The 20,517-nt window shown below is 47.5% G+C and overlaps 1 protein-coding gene across 1 annotated transcript in view; it reads left to right on the top strand.

Annotated features, from left to right (window-relative positions):
* LOC140386495 (von Willebrand factor A domain-containing protein 7-like) overlaps positions 1 to 20,517 on the top strand; it is a 232,342-nt gene that overhangs the window by 46,820 nt on the left and 165,005 nt on the right. Inside the window, exons 2-3 of the mRNA XM_072468886.1 lie at positions 8,148 to 8,359; positions 9,365 to 9,640. Coding sequence (XP_072324987.1) covers positions 8,162 to 8,359; positions 9,365 to 9,640 — 474 coding nt within the window. The 5' untranslated portion in view covers positions 8,148 to 8,161. The remainder of the gene's footprint in view (positions 1 to 8,147; positions 8,360 to 9,364; positions 9,641 to 20,517) is intronic.

Here is a 20,517-nt window from a genome sequence, read left to right as displayed (position 1 = left end):
GGTAGAGTCAGTGATAGGGGAGTGTGTACATGGGGATGTGGGAGGGGATTAAATGGGTGGGTAGAGTCAGTGATAGGGGAGTGTGTACATGGGGATGTGGGAGGGTGATTAAATGGGTGGGTAGAATCAGTGATAGGGGAGAGTGTACATGGGGATGTGGGGGGGGGATTAAATGGGTGGGTAGAGTCAGTGGTAGGGGAGAGTGTACATGGGGATGTGGGAGGGGATTAAATGGGTGGGTAGAGTCAGTGATAGGGGAGAGTGTGCATGGGGATGTGGGAGGGGATTAAATGGGTGGGTAGAGTCAGTGGTAGGGGAGAGTACATGGGGATGTGGGAGGGGATTAAATGGGTGGGTAGAGTCAGTGATAGGGGAGAGTGTGCATGGGGATGTGGGAGGGGATTAAATGGGTGGGTAGAGTCAGTGATAGGGGAGAGTGTGCATGGGGATGTGGGAGGGGATTAAATGGGTGGGTAGAGTCAATGATAGGGGAGAGTGTACATGGGGATGTGGGAGGTGTTTAAATGGGTGGGTAGAGTCAGTGGTAGGGGAGTGTGTACATGGGGATGTGGGAGGGGATTAAATGGGTGGGTACAGTCAGTGATAGGGGAGAGTGTACATGGGGATGTGGGAGGGGATTAAATGGGTGGATAGTGTCAGTGATAGGGGAGAGTGTACATGGGGATGTGGGAGGGGATTAAATGGGTGGGGGGAGTCAGTGATAGAGGAGAGTGTACATGGGGATGTGGGAGGGGATTAAATGGGTGGGTAGAGTAAGTGATAGGGTAGTGTGTACATGGGGATGTGGGAGGGGATTAAATGGGTGGGTAGAGCCAGTGATAGGGGAGTGTGTACTTGGGGATGCGGGAGGGGATTAAATGGGTGGGTAGAGTCAGTGATAGCGGAGAGTGTACATCGGGATGTGGGAGGGGATTAAATGGGTGAATAGTGTCAGTGATAGAGGAGTGTGTACATGGGGATGTGGGTGGGGATTAAATGGGTGGGTAGAGTCAGCGATAGGGGAGAGTGTACATGGGGATGTGGGAGGGGATTAAATGGGTGGGTAGAGTCAGTGATAGGGGAGAATGTGCATGAGGATGTGGGAGGGGATTAAATGGGTGGGTAGAGTCAGTGATAGGGGAGAGTGTGCATGGGGATGTGGGAGGGGATTAAATGGGTGGGTAGAGTCAATGATAGGGGAGAGTGTACATGGGGATGTGGGAGGTGTTTAAATGGGTGGGTAGAGTCAGTGATAGGGGAGTGTGTACATGGGGATGTGGGAGGGGATTAAATGGGTGGGTACAGTCAGTGATAGGGGAGAGTGTACATGGGGATGTGGGAGGGGATTAAATGGGTGGATAGTGTCAGTGATAGGGGAGAGTGTACATGGGGAAGTGGGAGGGGATTAAATGGGTGGGTACAGTCAGTGATAGGGGAGAGTGTACATGGGGATGTGGGAGGGGATTAAATGGGTGGATAGTGTCAGTGATAGGGGAGAGTGTACATGGGGATGTGGGAGGGGATTAAATGGGTGGGTAGAGTCAGTGATAGGGGAGAGTGTACATGGGGATGTGGGAGGGGATTAAATGGGTGGGTAGAGTCAGTGATAGGGGAGTGTGCATGGGGCTGTGGGAGGGGATTAAATGGATGGGTAGAGTCAGTGATAGGACAGTGTGTACATGGGGATGTGGGAGGGGATTAAATGGGTGGGTAGAGTCGTTGATAGGGGAGAGTGTACATGGGGATGTGGGAGGGGGTTAAATGGGTGGGTAGAGTCAGTGATAGGGGAGAGTGTACATGGGGATGTGGGAGGGGATTAAATGGGTGGGGGGAGTCAGTGATAGAGGAGAGTGTACATGGGGATTTGGGAGGGGATTAAATGGGTGGGTAGAGTAAGTGATAGGGGAGTGTGTACATGGGGATGTGGGAGGGGATTAAATGGGTGGGTAGAGCCAGTGATAGGGGAGTGTGTACTTGGGGATGCGGGAGGGGATTAAATGGGTGGGTAGAGTCAGTGATAGCGGAGAGTGTACATGGGGATGTGGGAGGGGATTAAATGGGTGGATAGTGTCAGTGATAGAGGAGTGTGTACATGGGGATGTGGGTGGGGATTAAATGGGTGGGTAGAGTCAGCGATAGGGGAGAGTGTACATGGGGATGTGGGAGGGGATTAAATGGGTGGGTAGAGTCAGTGATAGGACAGTGTGTACATGGGGATGTGGGAGGGGATTAAATGGGTGGGTAGAGTCAGTGATAGGGGAGTGTGTACATGGGGATGTGGGAGGGGATTAAATGGGTGGGTAGAGTCAGTGATAGGGGAGCGTGTACATGGAGGTGTGGGAGGGGATTAAATAAGTTGGTGGAGTCAGTGATAGGGGAGAGTGTACATGGGGATGTTGGAGGGGATTAAATGGGTGGGTAGAGTCAGTGATAGGGGAGTGTGTACATGGGGATGTGGGAGGGGATTAAATGGGTGGGTAGAGTCAGTGATAGGGGAGTGTGTACATGGGGATGTGGGTGGGGATTAAATGGGTGGGTAGAGTCAGTGATAGGGGAGAGTGTACATGGGGATGTGGGAGGGGATTAAATGGGTGGGTAGAGTCAGTGATAGCGGAGAGTGTACATGGGGATGTGGGAGGGTGATTAAATGGGTGGGTAGAGTCAGTGATAGGGGAGTGTGTACATGGGGATGTGGGGGGGGGATTAAATGGGTGGGTAGAGTCAGTGGTAGGGGAGTGTGTACATGGGGATGTGGGAGGGGATTAAATGGGTGGGTAGAGTCAGTGATAGGGGAGAGTGTGCATGGGGATGTGGGTGGGGATTAAATGTGTGGGTAGAGTCAGCGATAGGGGAGAGTGTACATGGGGATGTGGGAGGGGATTAAATGGGTGGGTAGAGTCAATGATAGGGGAGAGTGTACATGGGGATTTGGGAGGTGTTTAAATGGGTGGGTAGAGTCAGTGATAGGGGAGTGTGTACATGGGGATGTGGGGGGGGATTAAATGGGTGGGTACAGTCAGTGATAGGGGAGAGTGTACATGGGGATGTGGGAGGGGATTAAATGGGTGGGTTGTGTCAGTGATAGGGGAGAGTGTACATGGGGATGTGGGAGGGGATTAAATGGGTGGGTAGAGTCAGCGATAGGGGAGTGTGTACATGGGGATGTGGGAGGGGATTAAATGGGTGGGTAGAGTCAGTGATAGGGGAGAGTGTACCTGGGGATGTGGGAGGGGATTAAATGTGTGGGTAGAGTCAGCGATAGGGGAGAGTGTACATGGGGATGTGGGAGGGGATTAAATGGGTGGGTAGAGTCAGTGATAGGGGAGAGTGTACATGGGGATGTGGGAGGGGATTAAATGTGTGGAGGGAGTCAGTGATAGGGGAGTGTGCATGGGGCTGTGGGAGGGGATTAAATGGATGGGTAGAGTCAGTGATAGGACAGTGTGTACATGGGGATGTGGGAGGGGATTAAATGGGTGGGTAGAGTCATTGATAGGGGAGAGTGTACATGGGGATGTGGGAGGGGGTTAAATGGGTGGGTAGAGTCAGTGATAGGGGAGACTGTACATGGGGATGTGGGAGGGGATTAAATGGGTGGGGGGAGTCAGTGATAGAGGAGAGTGTACATGGGGATGTGGGAGGGGATTAAATGGGTGGGTAGAGTAAGTGATAGGGGAGTGTGTACATGGGGATGTGGGAGGGGATTAAATGGGTGGGTAGAGCCAGTGATAGGGGAGTGTGTACTTGGGGATGCGGGAGGGGATTAAATGGGTGGGTAGAGTCAGTGATAGCGGAGAGTGTACATGGGGATGTGGGAGGGGATTAAATGGGTGGATAGTGTCAGTGATAGAGGAGTGTGTACATGGGGATGTGGGTGGGGATTAAATGGGTGGGTAGAGTCAGTGATAGGGGAGTGTGTACATGGGGATGTGGGAGGGGATTAAATGGGTGGGTAGAGTCAGTGATAGTGGAGAATGTACATGGTGGTGTGGGAGGGGATTAAATAAGTGGGTGGAGTCAGCGATAGGGGAGTGTGTACATGGGGGTGTGGGAGGGGATTAAATGGTTGGGTTGAGTCAGCGATAGGGGAGAGTGTACATTGGGGTGTGGGAGGGGATTAAATGGTTGGGTAGAGTCAGCGATAGGGGAGAGTGTCCATGGGGATGTGGGAGGGGATTAAATGGGTGGGTAGAGTCAGCGATAGGGGAGAGTGTACATGGGGATGTGGGAGGGGATTAAATGGGTGGGTAGAGTCAATGATAGGGGAGTGTGTCCATGGGGATGTGGGAGAGGATTAAATGGGTGGGTAGAGTCAGTGATAGCGTAGAGTGTACATGGGGATGTGGGAGGGGATTAAATGGGTAGGGGGAATCAATGATGGGGAGAGTGTACATGGGGATGTGGGAGGGGATTAAATGGGTGGGGGGAGTCAGTGATAGAGGAGTGTGCATGGGGTTGTGGGAGGGGATTAAATGGGTGGGTAGAGTTAATGATGGGGAGAGTGTACATGGGGATGTGGGAGGGGATTAAATGGATGGGTAGAGTCAGTGATAGGGGAGTGTGTACATGGGGATGTGGGAGGGGATTAAATGGGTGGGTAGAGTCAGTGATAGGGGAGCGTGTACATGGAGGTGTGGGAGGGGATTAAATAAGTTGGTGGAGTCAGTGATAGGGGAGAGTGTACATGGGGATGTTGGAGGGGATTAAATGGGTGGGTAGAGTCAGTGATAGGGGAGTGTGTACATGGGGATGTGGGAGGGGATTAAATGGGTGGGTAGAGTCAGTGATAGGGGAGTGTGTACATGGGGATGTGGGTGGGGATTAAATGGGTGGGTAGAGTCAGTGATAGGGGAGAGTGTACATGGGGATGTGGGAGGGGATTAAATGGGTGGGTAGAGTCAGTGATAGGGGAGAGTGTACATGGGGATGTGGGAGGGTGATTAAATGGGTGGGTAGAGTCAGTGATAGGGGAGTGTGTACATGGGGATATGGGGGGGGGATTAAATGGGTGGGTAGAGTCAGTGGTAGGGGAGTGTGTACATGGGGATGTGGGAGGGGATTAAATGGGTGGGTAGAGTCAGTGATAGGGGAGAGTGTGCATGGGGATGTGGGTGGGGATTAAATGTGTGGGTAGAGTCAGCGATAGGGGAGAGTGTACATGGGGATGTGGGAGGGGATTAAATGGGTGGGTAGAGTCAATGATAGGGGAGAGTGTACATGGGGATTTGGGAGGTGTTTAAATGGGTGGGTAGAGTCAGTGATAGGGGAGTGTGTACATGGGGATGTGGGGGGGGATTAAATGGGTGGGTACAGTCAGTGATAGGGGAGAGTGTACATGGGGATGTGGGAGGGGATTAAATGGGTGGGTTGTGTCAGTGATAGGGGAGAGTGTACATGGGGATGTGGGAGGGGATTAAATGGGTGGGTAGAGTCAGCGATAGGGGAGTGTGTACATGGGGATGTGGGAGGGGATTAAATGGGTGGGTAGAGTCAGTGATAGGGGAGAGTGTACCTGGGGATGTGGGAGGGGATTAAATGTGTGGGTAGAGTCAGCGATAGGGGAGAGTGTACATGGGGATGTGGGAGGGGATTAAATGGGTGGGTAGAGTCAGTGATAGGGGAGAGTGTACATGGGGATGTGGGAGGGGATTAAATGTGTGGAGGGAGTCAGTGATAGGGGAGTGTGCATGGGGCTGTGGGAGGGGATTAAATGGATGGGTAGAGTCAGTGATAGGACAGTGTGTACATGGGGATGTGGGAGGGGATTAAATGGGTGGGTAGAGTCATTGATAGGGGAGAGTGTACATGGGGATGTGGGAGGGGGTTAAATGGGTGGGTAGAGTCAGTGATAGGGGAGACTGTACATGGGGATGTGGGAGGGGATTAAATGGGTGGGGGGAGTCAGTGATAGAGGAGAGTGTACATGGGGATGTGGGAGGGGATTAAATGGGTGGGTAGAGTAAGTGATAGGGGAGTGTGTACATGGGGATGTGGGAGGGGATTAAATGGGTGGGTAGAGCCAGTGATAGGGGAGTGTGTACTTGGGGATGCGGGAGGGGATTAAATGGGTGGGTAGAGTCAGTGATAGCGGAGAGTGTACATGGGGATGTGGGAGGGGATTAAATGGGTGGATAGTGTCAGTGATAGAGGAGTGTGTACATGGGGATGTGGGTGGGGATTAAATGGGTGGGTAGAGTCAGTGATAGGGGAGTGTGTACATGGGGATGTGGGAGGGGATTAAATGGGTGGGTAGAGTCAGTGATAGTGGAGAATGTACATGGTGGTGTGGGAGGGGATTAAATAAGTGGGTGGAGTCAGCGATAGGGGAGTGTGTACATGGGGGTGTGGGAGGGGATTAAATGGTTGGGTTGAGTCAGCGATAGGGGAGAGTGTACATTGGGGTGTGGGAGGGGATTAAATGGTTGGGTAGAGTCAGCGATAGGGGAGAGTGTACATGGGGATGTGGGAGGGGATTAAATGGGTGGGTAGAGTCAGTGATAGCGGAGAGTGTCCATGGGGATGTGGGAGGGGATTAAATGGGTGGGTAGAGTCAGCGATAGGGGAGAGTGTACATGGGGATGTGGGAGGGGATTAAATGGGTGGGTAGAGTCAATGATAGGGGAGTGTGTCCATGGGGATGTGGGAGAGGATTAAATGGGTGGGTAGAGTCAGTGATAGCGTAGAGTGTACATGGGGATGTGGGAGGGGATTAAATGGGTAGGGGGAATCAATGATGGGGAGAGTGTACATGGGGATGTGGGAGGGGATTAAATGGGTGGGGGGAGTCAGTGATAGAGGAGTGTGCATGGGGTTGTGGGAGGGGATTAAATGGGTGGGTAGAGTTAATGATGGGGAGAGTGTACATGGGGATGTGGGAGGGGATTAAATGGATGGGTAGAGTCAGTGATAGGACAGTGTGTACATGGGGATGAGGGTGGGGATTAAATGGGTGGGTCGAGTCAGTGATAGGGGAGAGTGTACATGGGGATGTGGGAGGGGATTAATTGGGTGGGTAGAACCAGTGATAGGGGACAGTGTACATGGGGATGTGGGAGGGGATTAAATGGGTGGGTAGAGTCAGTGATAGGGGAGTGTGTACATGGGGATGTGGGAGGGGATTAAATGGGTGGGGGGAGTCAGTGATAGAGGAGTGTGCATGGTGCTGTGGGAGGGGGTTAAATGGGTGGGTGGAGTCAGCGATAGGGGAGTGTGTACATGGGGATGTGGGAGGGGATTAAATGGGTGGGTGGAGTCAGCGATAGGGGAGAGTGTACATGGGGATGTGGGAGGGGATTAAATGGGTGGGTAGAGTCAGTGATAGGGGAGTGTGTACATGGGGGTCTTGGATTGGTTTAAATGGGTGGGTAGAGTCAATGATGGGGAGAGTGTACATGGGGATGTGGGAGGGGATTAAATGGGTGGGTAGAGTCAGTGATAGGGGAGTGTGTACATGGGGATGTGGGAGGGGATTAAATGGGTGGGTAGAGTCAGTGATAGGGGAGTGTGTACATGGGGGTCTTGGATTGGTTTAAATGGGTGGGTAGAGTCAATGATGGGGAGAGTGTACATGGGGATGTGGGAGGGGATTAAATGGGTGGGTAGAGTCAGTGATAGGGGAGAGTGTACATGGGGGTCTGGGATGGGTTTAAATGGGTGGGTAGAGTCAGTGATAGGGGAGAGTGTACGTGGGGATGTGGGAGGGGATTAAATGGGTGGATAGAGTCAGTGATAGAGGAGTGTGTACTTGGGGGTGTGGGATGTGATGAAATGGGTGTGTAGTCAGTGATAAGGGGTGAGGGTCTATGGGGATCTGGGATGTGATTAAATGGGTGGGTATGGTCAGTGAGAGAGGCAGAATGTAGTAGGGGATGTGAGTTGTTGTGAGTCGATGGGTTGAGTCCCGGATTGGCCATGATAAATGGCCCCTAAATGTTCAAACGATTACATGGGGTACTGTGTTACGGAGCTAAGGTGGTGGTGAGGCCTAGGTAAGGTGCTGTTTCAGAAAGGGTGGTGGTGAGGCCTAGTAAGGTGCTGCTTCAGAGGGTCAGTCCAGACTCAATGGGCCAAATGGCCTCCTTCTGTAGAAATTCTATAAATTCTGTGATTCATTCACATTCTCTCAAGGTTTTCATTATGTTTTACAGGCTGGATCTTCGGAATGAAGATGAAGATTTTGTCATTTGGAATTGTGATACTCCTCTTAACCAACCACATTCTCAGTTTCCAACCCAACAGAAGCAAAGGCAGCATCACGCACAGGGACATCACCCGTAATGGAGCTCTCCAGATCACATATAGAATATTCCAGCAAATTCCCAACTTCGAGGGCAAGGTCCTTACTCCCAACTCCATTCCGGTGAGAACCATTAGCTTCCCACAAAAGCCCCCTCCAACAGAATAGAGTCTCCATCTTGTGTCCGAGTATTTTTCCCCAATGTAACTCACTTAGGAAAACTCTAAAGCATAACAAGATCACAGGGTGGAGTACAATTCAATAATGTAGATGAAGCTTTACTCTGTATCTAACCCGGTGCTGTACCTGTCCTGGGAGGGTTTGATGGGGACAGTGTAGAGGGAGCTTTACTCTGTATCTAACCCTGTGCTGTACCTGTCCTGGGAGGGTTTAATGGGGACAGTGTAGAAGGAGCTTTACTCTGTATCTAACCCTGTGCTGTACCTGTCCAAGGAGTGTTTGATGGGGACAGTGTAGAGGGAGCTTTACTCTGTATCTAACCTCATGCTGGACCTGTCCATGGACTGTTTGATGGGGACAATGTAGAGGGAGCATTACTCTGTATCTAACCCCATGTTGTACCTGTCCTGGGAGTTTTTAATTGGGACAGTGTAGAGGGAGCTTTACTCTGTATCTAACCCCGTGCTGTACCTGTCCTGGGAGTATTTGATGGGGACAATGTAGAGGCAGCTTTACTCTGTATCTAACCCTGTGCTGTACCTGTCCTGGGAGTGTTTGATGGGGACAGTGTAGAGGGATCTTTACTCTGTATCTTACCCCGTGCTGTACCTGTCCTGGGAGTGTTTGATGGGGACAGTGTAGAGGGATCTTTACTCTGTATCTTACCCCGTGCTGTACCTGTCCTGGGAGTGTTTGATGGGGACAGTGTAGAGGGATCTTTACTCTGTATCTTACCCCGTGCTGTACCTGTCCTGGGAGTGTTTGATGGGGACATTGCAGAGGGAGCTTTACTCTGTATCTAACCCTGTGCTGTACCTGTCCTGGGAGTGTTTGATGGGGACAGTGTAGAGGGATCTTTACTCTGTATCTTACCCCGTGCTGTACCTGTCCTGGGAGTGTTTGATGTGAAATATTTTGTTGACATAACTCAAACCTTTTCCCTTACAGGAATCGAAGCTAACTGCTGAGAGACTGTTCGAGTTGTATTACGGAGAGATGGTTTCAGCCTCAAAGTTCAGCAAGGCAATTGATGAGATCGCCAATGCCAATGCTTTTGTCGACTTTCAATATTTCTTCTCCGCTCTTCGCCACTTTGATTCCGAGACGCTGTTGGAGGGCAAGAGAAAGATCCTGGAACTGCTGACCAGTGTTGTGCAGAACATTCAGCAGGAGAATTTCCAATCAGCTCGGAAAAACGCGGGCCGCCTCCTCCACACCCTGCAGGTAGGCTGGCGCGTCACAACGTATGATTAATTCCGCATGATCGGCGCTACCAAATCTCTGCTGGATTTTTTTCTTTGCCTCTGCTCGGGCTGGTTGGGCGGGGAGGGGTCGGGGGGTGGGGAGAATGCTGTCTTACGATTGCAGACGAGGTCCCAACATGGCTAGGAGACTGGACCGAAACCTCAATATTTTATTGTAACTTTGTAAGACTGTGAGGAAAGTGTTATGGGCCAGGGTTTTAGAGAACCCCAAAGTGTATCATAGAGTTCACCTGATCCACAACCTTTACTAGATTGTGGTATGGGGAGCACACGGCCCACTGTACAAGTGTGGTACAGCAGAAATGGAAAAGTATTTATTCAAAGCAAAACAATGTTTATTCTATGAACTCAGTTAACCTTTTTAAAACATACAGTGAACATCGTAGCAACCATCAATTCAAATACAACCCCCAAAGAATACAACACTAAGTAAACCTTAAGCTTTCCTTTTAACATCCATAAGCCATAGAAACCTTTTAACAGAAGCACATCAGGTTCAAATTCACTCCTGAGAACAGTTATCACTCTGCATTCACCAAACGATCAAGAGATAGTCTTTACATGGCCGAGAGAACAACATTACACCTTCTCTGGCTGACTGCAGCTCCAACACTAAAACAAAACCAAAAAACAGAGACACATCCAAACTTTTCCACAAGTGAAACTAAAAGCTGACAGACAGCCCAGCTCCACACACACTCTGACATCACTGCAGTAATAAATACCCATTTCTTAAAGGTACACTCACTTGACACCTGCCCCCAAGAAAAAAACATAAACCATCAACTTCAAGATGGTTTCATTTTTCACCTTTTCACTATCCTTTAAGGAATGCACACAGCAAATATACTTTTTCGTTTCAAAAAACAACACACGCAAACAGGTATAATAATATAGTCCAATTTATTGTTCTTCTTCCTCCAACTGGAATCCCTCTCGATTGACAGTCTCTTTGAACAAGAAGGTCTCTGCTCAATCCATCCATTTCTCTACGCTTCAGCATATCTCTATAAGTCAGATACTTTAGTTAAATCTGATCACAGAGTTCCTTGCAATTCTCCAACACAGGAGCATTGGTTATCACAGCTTTCAGGCAGTCAGATGCCTGATGAAACTCTGCAGTCCACTGAAATTTTCGAAGTTTCTTCAGCAAGTCCATCAGTGGAAACACCACGCTACAAAGATTTTGCACAAATGTTCGACCAAATCCACTCATGCCAAGAAATCGCATTAGTTCCCATTGTGTCAAGGGTATTGGTATCTCCCCAATAACTTTTGGTTTCACATCCTGTGGGATCATTCGACCCTGTCCGATTGTATGGCCAAGGAAAGTGACTTGGGCTTTTCCAAATTCACTTTTGGCTAGGTTTACCACAAAACCTGCCTCCTGAAATTGATCGAATAACTCTATCAGATGTTTTAAATGTTCTTTCCATGTCTGGCTGAAAATTACCAGATTGTCGACGAAAACAGCACAATTGGGTAATCCTAAAACAACTTTGTTAGTTAACCGTTGAAATGTGGCTGGGGCGTTTTTCATGCCAGATGGCATAACTTTGAATTGGTTATGGATATGCCATCTTGAGTCACAAAAGCTGAAATCTCCTTCGCCCTTTCGGATAAAGGTACCTGCTAGTAATATTTGAGTAAATCCAATTTGGAAATAAAAGCTGATTGTCCCACTTTCTCAATGCAATCTTCCAAACGTGGGATAGGATAAGAGTCCGTTCTTGTAACTGCAATAATCTTTTTACAGTCCACACACAACCGTTGAGTACCTTCTGGTTTAGGTGCCATCACTGTGGGTGAGCTCCATTGGCTGAAACCCACTTCAATTATGCCATTTTTAACCATACTTCAATCTCTTTGTTAACCGGTGCTAATTTTAAAGGGTTAAGTCTATATCGATGTTGTTTAATTGGAACAGCATTTCCCACATCTACATCATGTATAGCCATTTTAGTACTTCCCAATTTATCTCCACAAACTTGCCCATGTGATATCAATAACTCTTTCAGGTCAGTCCATTTTTTCTCTGGAAGGTAACTCAACAATTTATCCCAATTTTTAGGAACATCCTCATTTTCCAATTTAATTTGAGGTATGTCAAATTCACAGTCATCTGGATTTGGTTTGTCACTTTGAGTTAGAATCATTAAAACCGCCTCCTTTCGCTCTCCATACCTTTCAAAGTACCTTTGTTGCTAATTTAATGAATGGAATACTATCCCACAAGAGTCGCCAATAAAGTTGCCAATCGGTACCAATAATGTTTGCCAATTAATAATGATGCTCTTTAGAGTCACCAGGCATCAAATGATACCACCACAAGGCTTTACCGGATATCGATCAAAGGACCACACAACCAGTTCATCAGTTCAAGTTCAAAGATGGTTTATTTACACACAAGGATTACTTCGACATGCAACAAACAAAACTACAAGTTAAACTATACCTGACAACTACAATAACCTATACTTAACCTCAGGGCAACCGACTCCATGCAGATGGACAAGGCCTTTGTCTGGATCTTGCGTGGCTGGGTGGAAGAAGTGGCTCTGTTTCTGCTGGGCTCATCCGTCTGGTAGCGATCGTTGGTCTTGAACTTGTCTGTCTGGTCGTTATGCTGCACTTTGGTTGACATAGGCCGGATCCAAGAGAGATCAAGCACATGGCTGTGTCTCTTCTTATCCCTCTGGTATTTCATGCTCTTTGGGGTGGTCCTTAACTTGGACCCAATAATTCGACAGGCTTCGATCACTGCCTTCGGTTTTGGCCAATAAAGGGGCAGGTGCCTTGATGGCTGGGCGTGTCCTTAGCGGTCATTGACCATGGCTGTTTGGGTTGCCTGAGTAAAGGGAGTGGCGCCGATTAATCTGTATCGGTTACCCGAGTACAGTTCTTTTGTTCTGGGGAAATCAGCCATTAGAATGCAAACGAGCGGGGTTTCGATCACGCCTTGCTATCTGGGTTGCAAATACACACACGGGCTCTGAGTCTGTCTGAGTCCTGGGTTGGCCATAATTCCCATGGTCCTTTGCAGGTGGCCATCTGAGATGGCTACACCTTTTAAGCATATTCACATCAGACACTCGGTGAGTCTTCCTTCTATCTGGAGTTTTTACCACATAATTCACTTAATTTCCTTTCAATCTGATAAGGTCCACAAAACCTTGCTTTTAAAGGTTCACCTACCACTGATAACAATACTAAAACTTTATCTCCACTGGCAAAGCTACAAAATCTGGATTTCTTGTCCGCTACCCATTTCATCACATGTTGTGCATCTTTTAAATGCTGTCTAACCAATTTACCTGCCCTATTTAATCGTTCCCTAAAATTTGACATGTAATCCAATAATGTAAGTTCTGACTTCTCACTCACCAATTTTTCCTTAATCAATTTAAGTGGTCCTCTTACCTCATGACCAAAAATTAGTTCAAAAGGACTGAATTTAGTTGACTCATTAGGTGCATCCCTAATTGCAAACAGTACGAATGGAATTCCTTTATCCCAATCCTCTGGATAATCGTGACAATAAGCTCTCAACATTGTCTTTAATGTCTGATGCCACCTTTCTAACGCTTCCTGCAATTCTGGATGGTACGCAGTTGATTTAAATTGTTTTATTCCTAAGATATCCATAACTTCTTTGAATAATGCTCTGGGTTATGGGGATAGGGTGGAGGTGTTGACCTTGGGTAGGGTGCTCTTTCCAAGAGCCGGTGCAGACTCGATGGGCCGAATGGCCTCCTTCTGCATTGTAAATTCTATGAAACTTTGAGGTAAAATTTGATCCTTGATCCGATTGTATTTCTGTGGGTAGTCCATATCTAGTAAAGAATTTAAGTAACTCCTCCACAATCTTTTTAGCTGTAATATTACACACTGGAATGGCCTCTGGAAACCAAGTAGACACATCCATTATTGTCAAAAGATATTGATTCCCACTTTTCTTTTTCGAAAACGGTCCTTCGCAATCAATTAGTTCCCTTGTAAAAGGTTCCTCAAATGTTGGAATGGGTATTAATGGCGCTGGTTTTATCACTGCTTGAGGTTTCCCTATCACTTGACATGTGTGACATGATCGACAACATTTCACTACATCTGTATGTAGTCCAGGCCAATAAAAATGTTTTTGTATTTTAGCTCGAGTTTTCCTTACTCCCAAATGACCTCCCACTGGTACCTCATGTGCAACTCGCAACACCCCCTTTCTATACCCTACCAGCAATACTGCTTGATGAACTTCTGCCCACTTTTCATCCGCCTGCATATGTAAAGGTCTCCATTTTCTCTTCAAGACATCACTTTTACGGTAATGACACTCTGGTATACACTTAGTTTCCTCTTCCGTGTATGCTTTCTGATACATCCGTTTTATTTCTGTATCTTTCTGTTGTAACTCCGCCAATTTTCCTGAACTAAAAATATCCGCCTCATCCTCCACCTGTTCTTATTCTTTTTCAACCATCTGATCAAAAATTGTTTCTGATAATTGAACTTCAACTTCATCTTCACTCTTTTATTTCTCCTCTTGTCTTAACCTGTGACTTTGCGGACCTTGTTCCTACACAATCCGGAAAAATCCCAGGATATTCGTCCTTCAACACTTCAGTTGTCTGATTTTCTACTGGCTTATCAACCACAGTAGGCATCACTCCCACCTGTGATCCAGCTATATCATTACCCAAGATAATCTGTATTCCTGGACAAGATAGTTTTTCTATTACTCCTTCTACCACTTCACCACTCTTCACTGGATTTTCCAACCTTACTTATATAATGGAACACTCCTCTTCTCACCCTGTATTCCACATATTACCAGCTTTTCTGGCAACATTATTCCCAAACTACATAACTCTTCATCTTTTAGCATTAAGAAGTCTTTCAACACCAGGTTAAAGTACAACAGGTTTGTTTCAAACACTAGCTTTCGGAGCACTGCTCCTTCCTCAGGTGAATCACCTGAGGAAGGAGCAGTGCTCCGAAAGCTCGAGTTTGAAACAAACCTGTTGGACTTTAACCTGGTGTTGTAAGATTTCTTACTGTGCTCACCCCAGTCCAACACCGGCATCTCCACATCATGGCTTACCATTAAGGATTGACTAGCTCCCGTATCTCTTAAAATTGTGACTTCTTTACCTGCTCCTCCTATTACACATGAGTAAACTTTACCCACACAAGTAAATTCTTTAAAGAGATCTGGCACCTTCTTATTAATCACCTCTTGATCAAGCTGTTGCACCTCCTTTACTTCAATTGGGCTTTCCTTTACCACTTTAACAAACCCCACTATCTTATCCTGTTTTACCGCATCAGCCTTCCCAGTGCTTTTCTTCCACCACCAACACTGTGACTTTACATGGCCTAGTTTATTACAGTGAAAACATCTGAAACTTTTCATTTCTTTTCCACTCTCCTGGATTTCTTTTTTAATCTGAGATACACTCTCCTTATTTTCTCCAATCAGATCGCCTTTGCCTCGACCACTTGAACATTTCTCATGTCCCCAGTTTCTATCCCTCCCAGACTGAAACTTATGTCGGAGACCAACCTTTGATTTATGAACTAATTCATAATCATCTGCCATTTCTGCTGCTGATCTCGCAGTTTTAACCCTCTGCTCTTCCACATGAGTTCTCACTACATCAGGAATTGAATTTTTAAACTCCTCCAAAAGTATTATTTCTCTGAGGGCTTCATACATTTGGTCTATTTTCAAATAACTTATCCACCTATCAAAATTACTCGGTTTGATCCTTTCAAACTTCATGTAAGTTTGACCAGGCTCTTTCCTTAAATTTCTAAACCTTTGTCTGTAAGCTTCAGGCACTAGCTCATATGCACCTAGGATGGATTTTTTCACCTCCTCAAGATACCTCCTCCAGTCGTGATGCTGACATCTCACTAGGCCTACCTACCAGCTTTGTTTGAATTAGTAATACCCTCATGTCCTGTGGCCATTTAATTTGTTTAGCTACTTTCTCAAATGAAATGAAAAAGGCTTCTCATCAAACCTTGGCAATGCTTGGGCATGTTTAAATAGATTCCCACCAAGCCTTTGACGCTTTTTCTCACTATCCCCCTTGAGCCCCCAATTTGTTATGGGCCAGGGTTTAGAGAACCCCAAAGTGTATCATGGAGTTCACCTGACCCACAACTTTTACTAGATTGTGGTATGGGGAGCACATGGCCCACTCTACAGGTGTGGCACAGCAGACATCTAACAGTATTGTTTAAAGCAAAACAATGTTTATTCTATGAACTCAGTTCACCTTTTTAAAACATACAGTGAACATCTTAGCAACCATCAATTCAAATACAATCCCCAAAGAATACAACACTAAGTAATCCTTAAACTTTCCTTTTAACATCCATGTGACATAAAAACATTTTAACAGAAGCACATCAGGTTTAAATTCACTACTGAGAACAGTTGTCACTCTGAGTTCACCAAATGATCAAGAGACAGTCTTTACATGGCAGAGAAAACAACATTACACCTTCTTTGGCTGGCTAAAACTAAACGGAAAAACACAGACACCCCAAGCTTTTCTCAAAGTGAAACTAAAAGCTGACAGACAGCTGAGCTCCACCCACACTCTGACATCACTGCAGTAATAAACATCCATTTCTTAAAGGTACTCTCAGATGACAAAAGGATACCTCGTACCGGGAGTGAGTTCACAAAGAATTAGGGATATGGTTTATTAAAACAAACTTTATTACGAACACAGTATTAAAATACCTTTAACATCACACCAGAAAAGAGTAACTTTTTTGCCCAAGACCTACTTTTACCAACCGGCCATGCTTCGGGTGCCCAATCAGCCGATGTTTGTGGCCCACGCCAGCCGACCTTCGTGACCTACGCCTGCCAACTTTTGTGACCCACCATTTTCACTTACCTTTAATGTGACGATCTCACTTGCTTTGTCATTCAATTTTACATTTCCGACAATGACTTCAGCTGGTGATTTAAGATCTCACTGCCTCCGCTGAAAAAAATAAAGAGGTTTGTCCTCGTACTCGCCATGTTTAGTCTTCAAACGTCTTCAAAGTTTTGACGGTTTTAAATTTCCATTTGCCAGTGCCTTCCTGCATATAACACACATGAACTCTTAATCCTGCCTTGCAGTGGAAGAATTAATCACCAAACAACAAATACTCACCTTCATGCTGCTTTGTTATCATTTTCAACTTCTTCTCCATGGGTTGTTTAACAGATCCCAGAAGTGAATCTCTCTCACGCCCAGAACATGTGACATTAGCTTATGCGGCACGTAACCTGTACAGGTCACTGCTTCTGGTGCGAAGTCTCTGTCATTTGCAGAAAAACTGTCCCTGGACAGCACAGTGACGTCAGGACGAGGCTTTCCACAACGCTGTGCTCCGGGCCTGCGTACTGCTTGATCCAGGAGGCATGCACGCGATGGCCAGAAATCTTAAATGTGCGTCGTGGCCACCATTTCTAGAAGCCGGTCGCAGCCGTTGGCCGTTCCTCCCACGATCAGGAGCGCCGTGGGCCTCCCAAATCCTGCCCGCGCCCCACCCGCAGGTCGTGACCCTTTGTTTGAAAACCCCTGCCTCAAACAATGCTACTAAATACAGTAGCACAATAACCCTTAACTGCTATCTTTATTCCCACTCAAACAACAAAATGATCTCAGCTCTCAATCCACTTTCAAATACAGTTAGCATTCAGGAATACCTGCTCCATAGAGATGTCTGGATATTGCACTTTGAGAAAGAGAGTACTTTTGACACTGCTTTAAAGGAAAGACCTGAACCCTGTGAGAGCCATGCAGAAACTCTGGCTGTACTCCTTCAGAAGCTGCTTCTCTGCTGCTTTCAGCTCCCCTTACAGCCACACAATTCGAAACTGCTCAGAAAGAAGCTGTAAATCTGTATACAGACATAGCTATAACTGAACTGTGGTGGCACAAGCCTTGTTGCTATAGGTGAGTAGGGTGGCGAACGTCTGCTGCAATTGCTCTACCGTTGCCGATGAGGTCATGGACTTCACTTTGTGTTTCTCCAACCACTTGAAGTGAGGGTCAATGATAATCAAGAACATGGAGCCCATAAATGGGCCGACAAAGTCGATGTGTCGTCCCACCCAGGGATGACCTGACCATTCCCAAGGATGCACGAGGGCCTCATACAGAAAGTGTTGCTGTGTATGACACTGGTCACGTTGTTTGACAAGATCCTCTATGTCAACATCTATCCTGGGCCATTGCATCTAACTGTGTGCGAGCATCTCCATATCGCACACTCAGATGAGACTCCGAAAGGTAGCCGGATGTATTAGTACAAGACTTTGAGAGCATTTATGGTGACAAATTTCCTGGAGGTTTCATCTGACTCTAACATGGTACGCATGACTCATATTAAGTTTGGTGTAAGTCAAACCTGCTAATTTCGTGTCTAAATCTTTAATTCTTGGCATTGAGTAAACTGTTCCAGTTTGGTTGCCTGATTCAGAGTTAGTTTGTAGTCCCCGCACACTCTGATGGTTCCATCTGGCTTCATTACTGGCACGATTGGAGCCGCCCACTCCAAAAACCGTTGACGAAACCCAATTCTTCTCGTCGCTTGAGTTCAGACTCAACCCTCTTGTTTGAGGTGCAGGGGACAGATCGCACTCTGGGAATGGCCACATAAATTTTTGCTTTAAGGCCCTAGTTCTTGCCATTTTGGGAAATCTCCTGATCGACGTCATGCAGACCTGCTTCATTAATTTGAAAGATTTCCAACCAATTTAATTGCGTTTGGTGGAGCCAATCCCAGTCCATCAAAATTGGCCTTGCACACCCCACAACCCCTATCCCCCCCCCACCACCCTCCACTGCTATTAGGGGCAGCTGAGTTGATTGGTCCCAGTTGCTTACGGGCTATGTGGTCATTCCTTGGATTCGAGCAAGACTGGCCGACGTGTTCTTAACTCCAGAGGCTAGACGACACCTTGCAGATAACAATACGTTTGCTCTCCTGCAACTGTAGCGGAGACCCTTGTGCCCACCCCCATGCTAAATGGCTGACCATTTACTATCACCGCAGCCATAATTAGGGGCGTCTTGCCCACTTTGATATTGTTTAAACTCCATACCTCAGCTTCACCTTCAAGGTTATTCTCAACACTGTTTGCTGGTGTTGGAGTTTTTTTTATGGCCCCCTGTGGACCCTGCCCAGTCTTTCATTTCCTCCTAATGTGCCCCCTTCTGCTGCAGGCATAACATGTAGTTCCCTGAATTTTCATCTCTCCAGGAGGTGATCTCCCCCAACACTGGTAGCATTCTTCACAAACCCTGGTCTGTGAATCAAATTCCCGATATCCCTGCACTCTCTTTTGCTCTGAACCTCTTTGCTCCATGGTTTCTGCGCCACCACTCTTTCACCGCAACTGCCGGTGGCTTCATGCCAAACCTGGTGCACCTCGCCTGCGTGCACTCTCTGCAACTCCATTCCACCTCACCCCCAACCCCTGCCACCTCGACCCCCACCCTGCTTTTGCCACCTTCCATAGCGTGGGAAACCTCTAATACCTTCTCTAAGATAACCCCTGCCTCTGCTAGCAATTTATTTTTGCATGGCCGTGTCATTAACGCCACAAACCAACCTCTCTCCCAACATGTCGTTGAGTGCAGAACCAAACTCATGTGTTCGGCCGTTTGTTTTGGTGGGCCACGAGTGCTGCAATCTCCCCTCCTACCCCAACACTCCCCACCCCGCAGGGTCCCTTGTCGTCAAATTGAATTCACAACGCTGCATTATTATCGAAGGCTTTGGGTGGTGACGAGCATTGACTAACTGCACCAGCTCCTCAAATGTTTTAGAGTGGGGGGGCAGCTGGAGACGTCAGATCCCTAATTAGTTTATAAGTGGGAGACCCACATGCCATTTGTATAATTACCCACTGCATTTCCCCCCCCTCCATCCACCCCCCGATTTCATTTGCCTTGAAAAAGTAACAGAGTTGTTCTCTGCATAGCGCCCATTGCTCCTTATGGGGATTGGATGCTAGTAGTTTACCAAAAAGGGAGATTGTTCACTCACGGACTGTGGAGTAAGTTTGTTTCGCTGGAGAATTTTTCACACGAGGTCTGGTCTCCCGATTTTCATAACAGCGGGAAGGCATTCTGGTTGATCCTCATCACCAATGTAATATCCTGACAGATGGACAACCACAAGGCAGATTAACAAATGAACAATTTATTGAAGTAAGAAACTATATACAAAGAGTGAGATAAAAGCCACCATGTTCAGAAACTCCGAACTCCCAACTAGCTGGGAACCTAACCTCCGCCCCCAGGGTACGCGTGCTCTGATCCCATGGGTCAATTGGGTCACATGACCCTCCGGAGTCTCAGCTCCCCCTCTTAAAAGGCCATGCTACCACAGGGGGGTGAGGGTGGGGTGAATGGGTGTTTTGGAGGGGGGCTTTAAACATGCCCCCCTTTCTGCTGGAAGGTCAGGTAGGGAGTTCCACCCAGGCAGCCTTTGAGGGCATTGCATCGACAGAAAAACACCTAAAATCTTTGGCCCTTGTCTGCCCAGTAATTACAGTCACCTGGGGCGAAATTCTCCGGAAACGGCGCGATGTCCGCCGACTGGCGCCCAAAACGGCGCAAATCAGTCGGGCATCGCGCCGCCCCAAAGGTGCGGAATGCATCTTTGTGGACCGAGCCCCAACCTTAAGGGGCTAGGCTCGTGCCGGACAAATTTCCGCACCGCCAGCTGGCGGAAAAGGCCTTTGGTGCCCCGCCAGTTGGCGCGGAAATGACATCTCCGGGCGGCGCATGCGCGGGAGCGTCAGCGGCCGCTGACGGC

This window comes from Scyliorhinus torazame, chromosome 12 (genome assembly GCF_047496885.1).
Source record: "Scyliorhinus torazame isolate Kashiwa2021f chromosome 12, sScyTor2.1, whole genome shotgun sequence".
Lineage (NCBI taxonomy): Eukaryota > Metazoa > Chordata > Chondrichthyes > Carcharhiniformes > Scyliorhinidae > Scyliorhinus > Scyliorhinus torazame.
The sequence above is the reverse complement of the archived record's forward strand: the minus strand, read 5'-3'. Positions and strand labels throughout refer to the sequence as shown.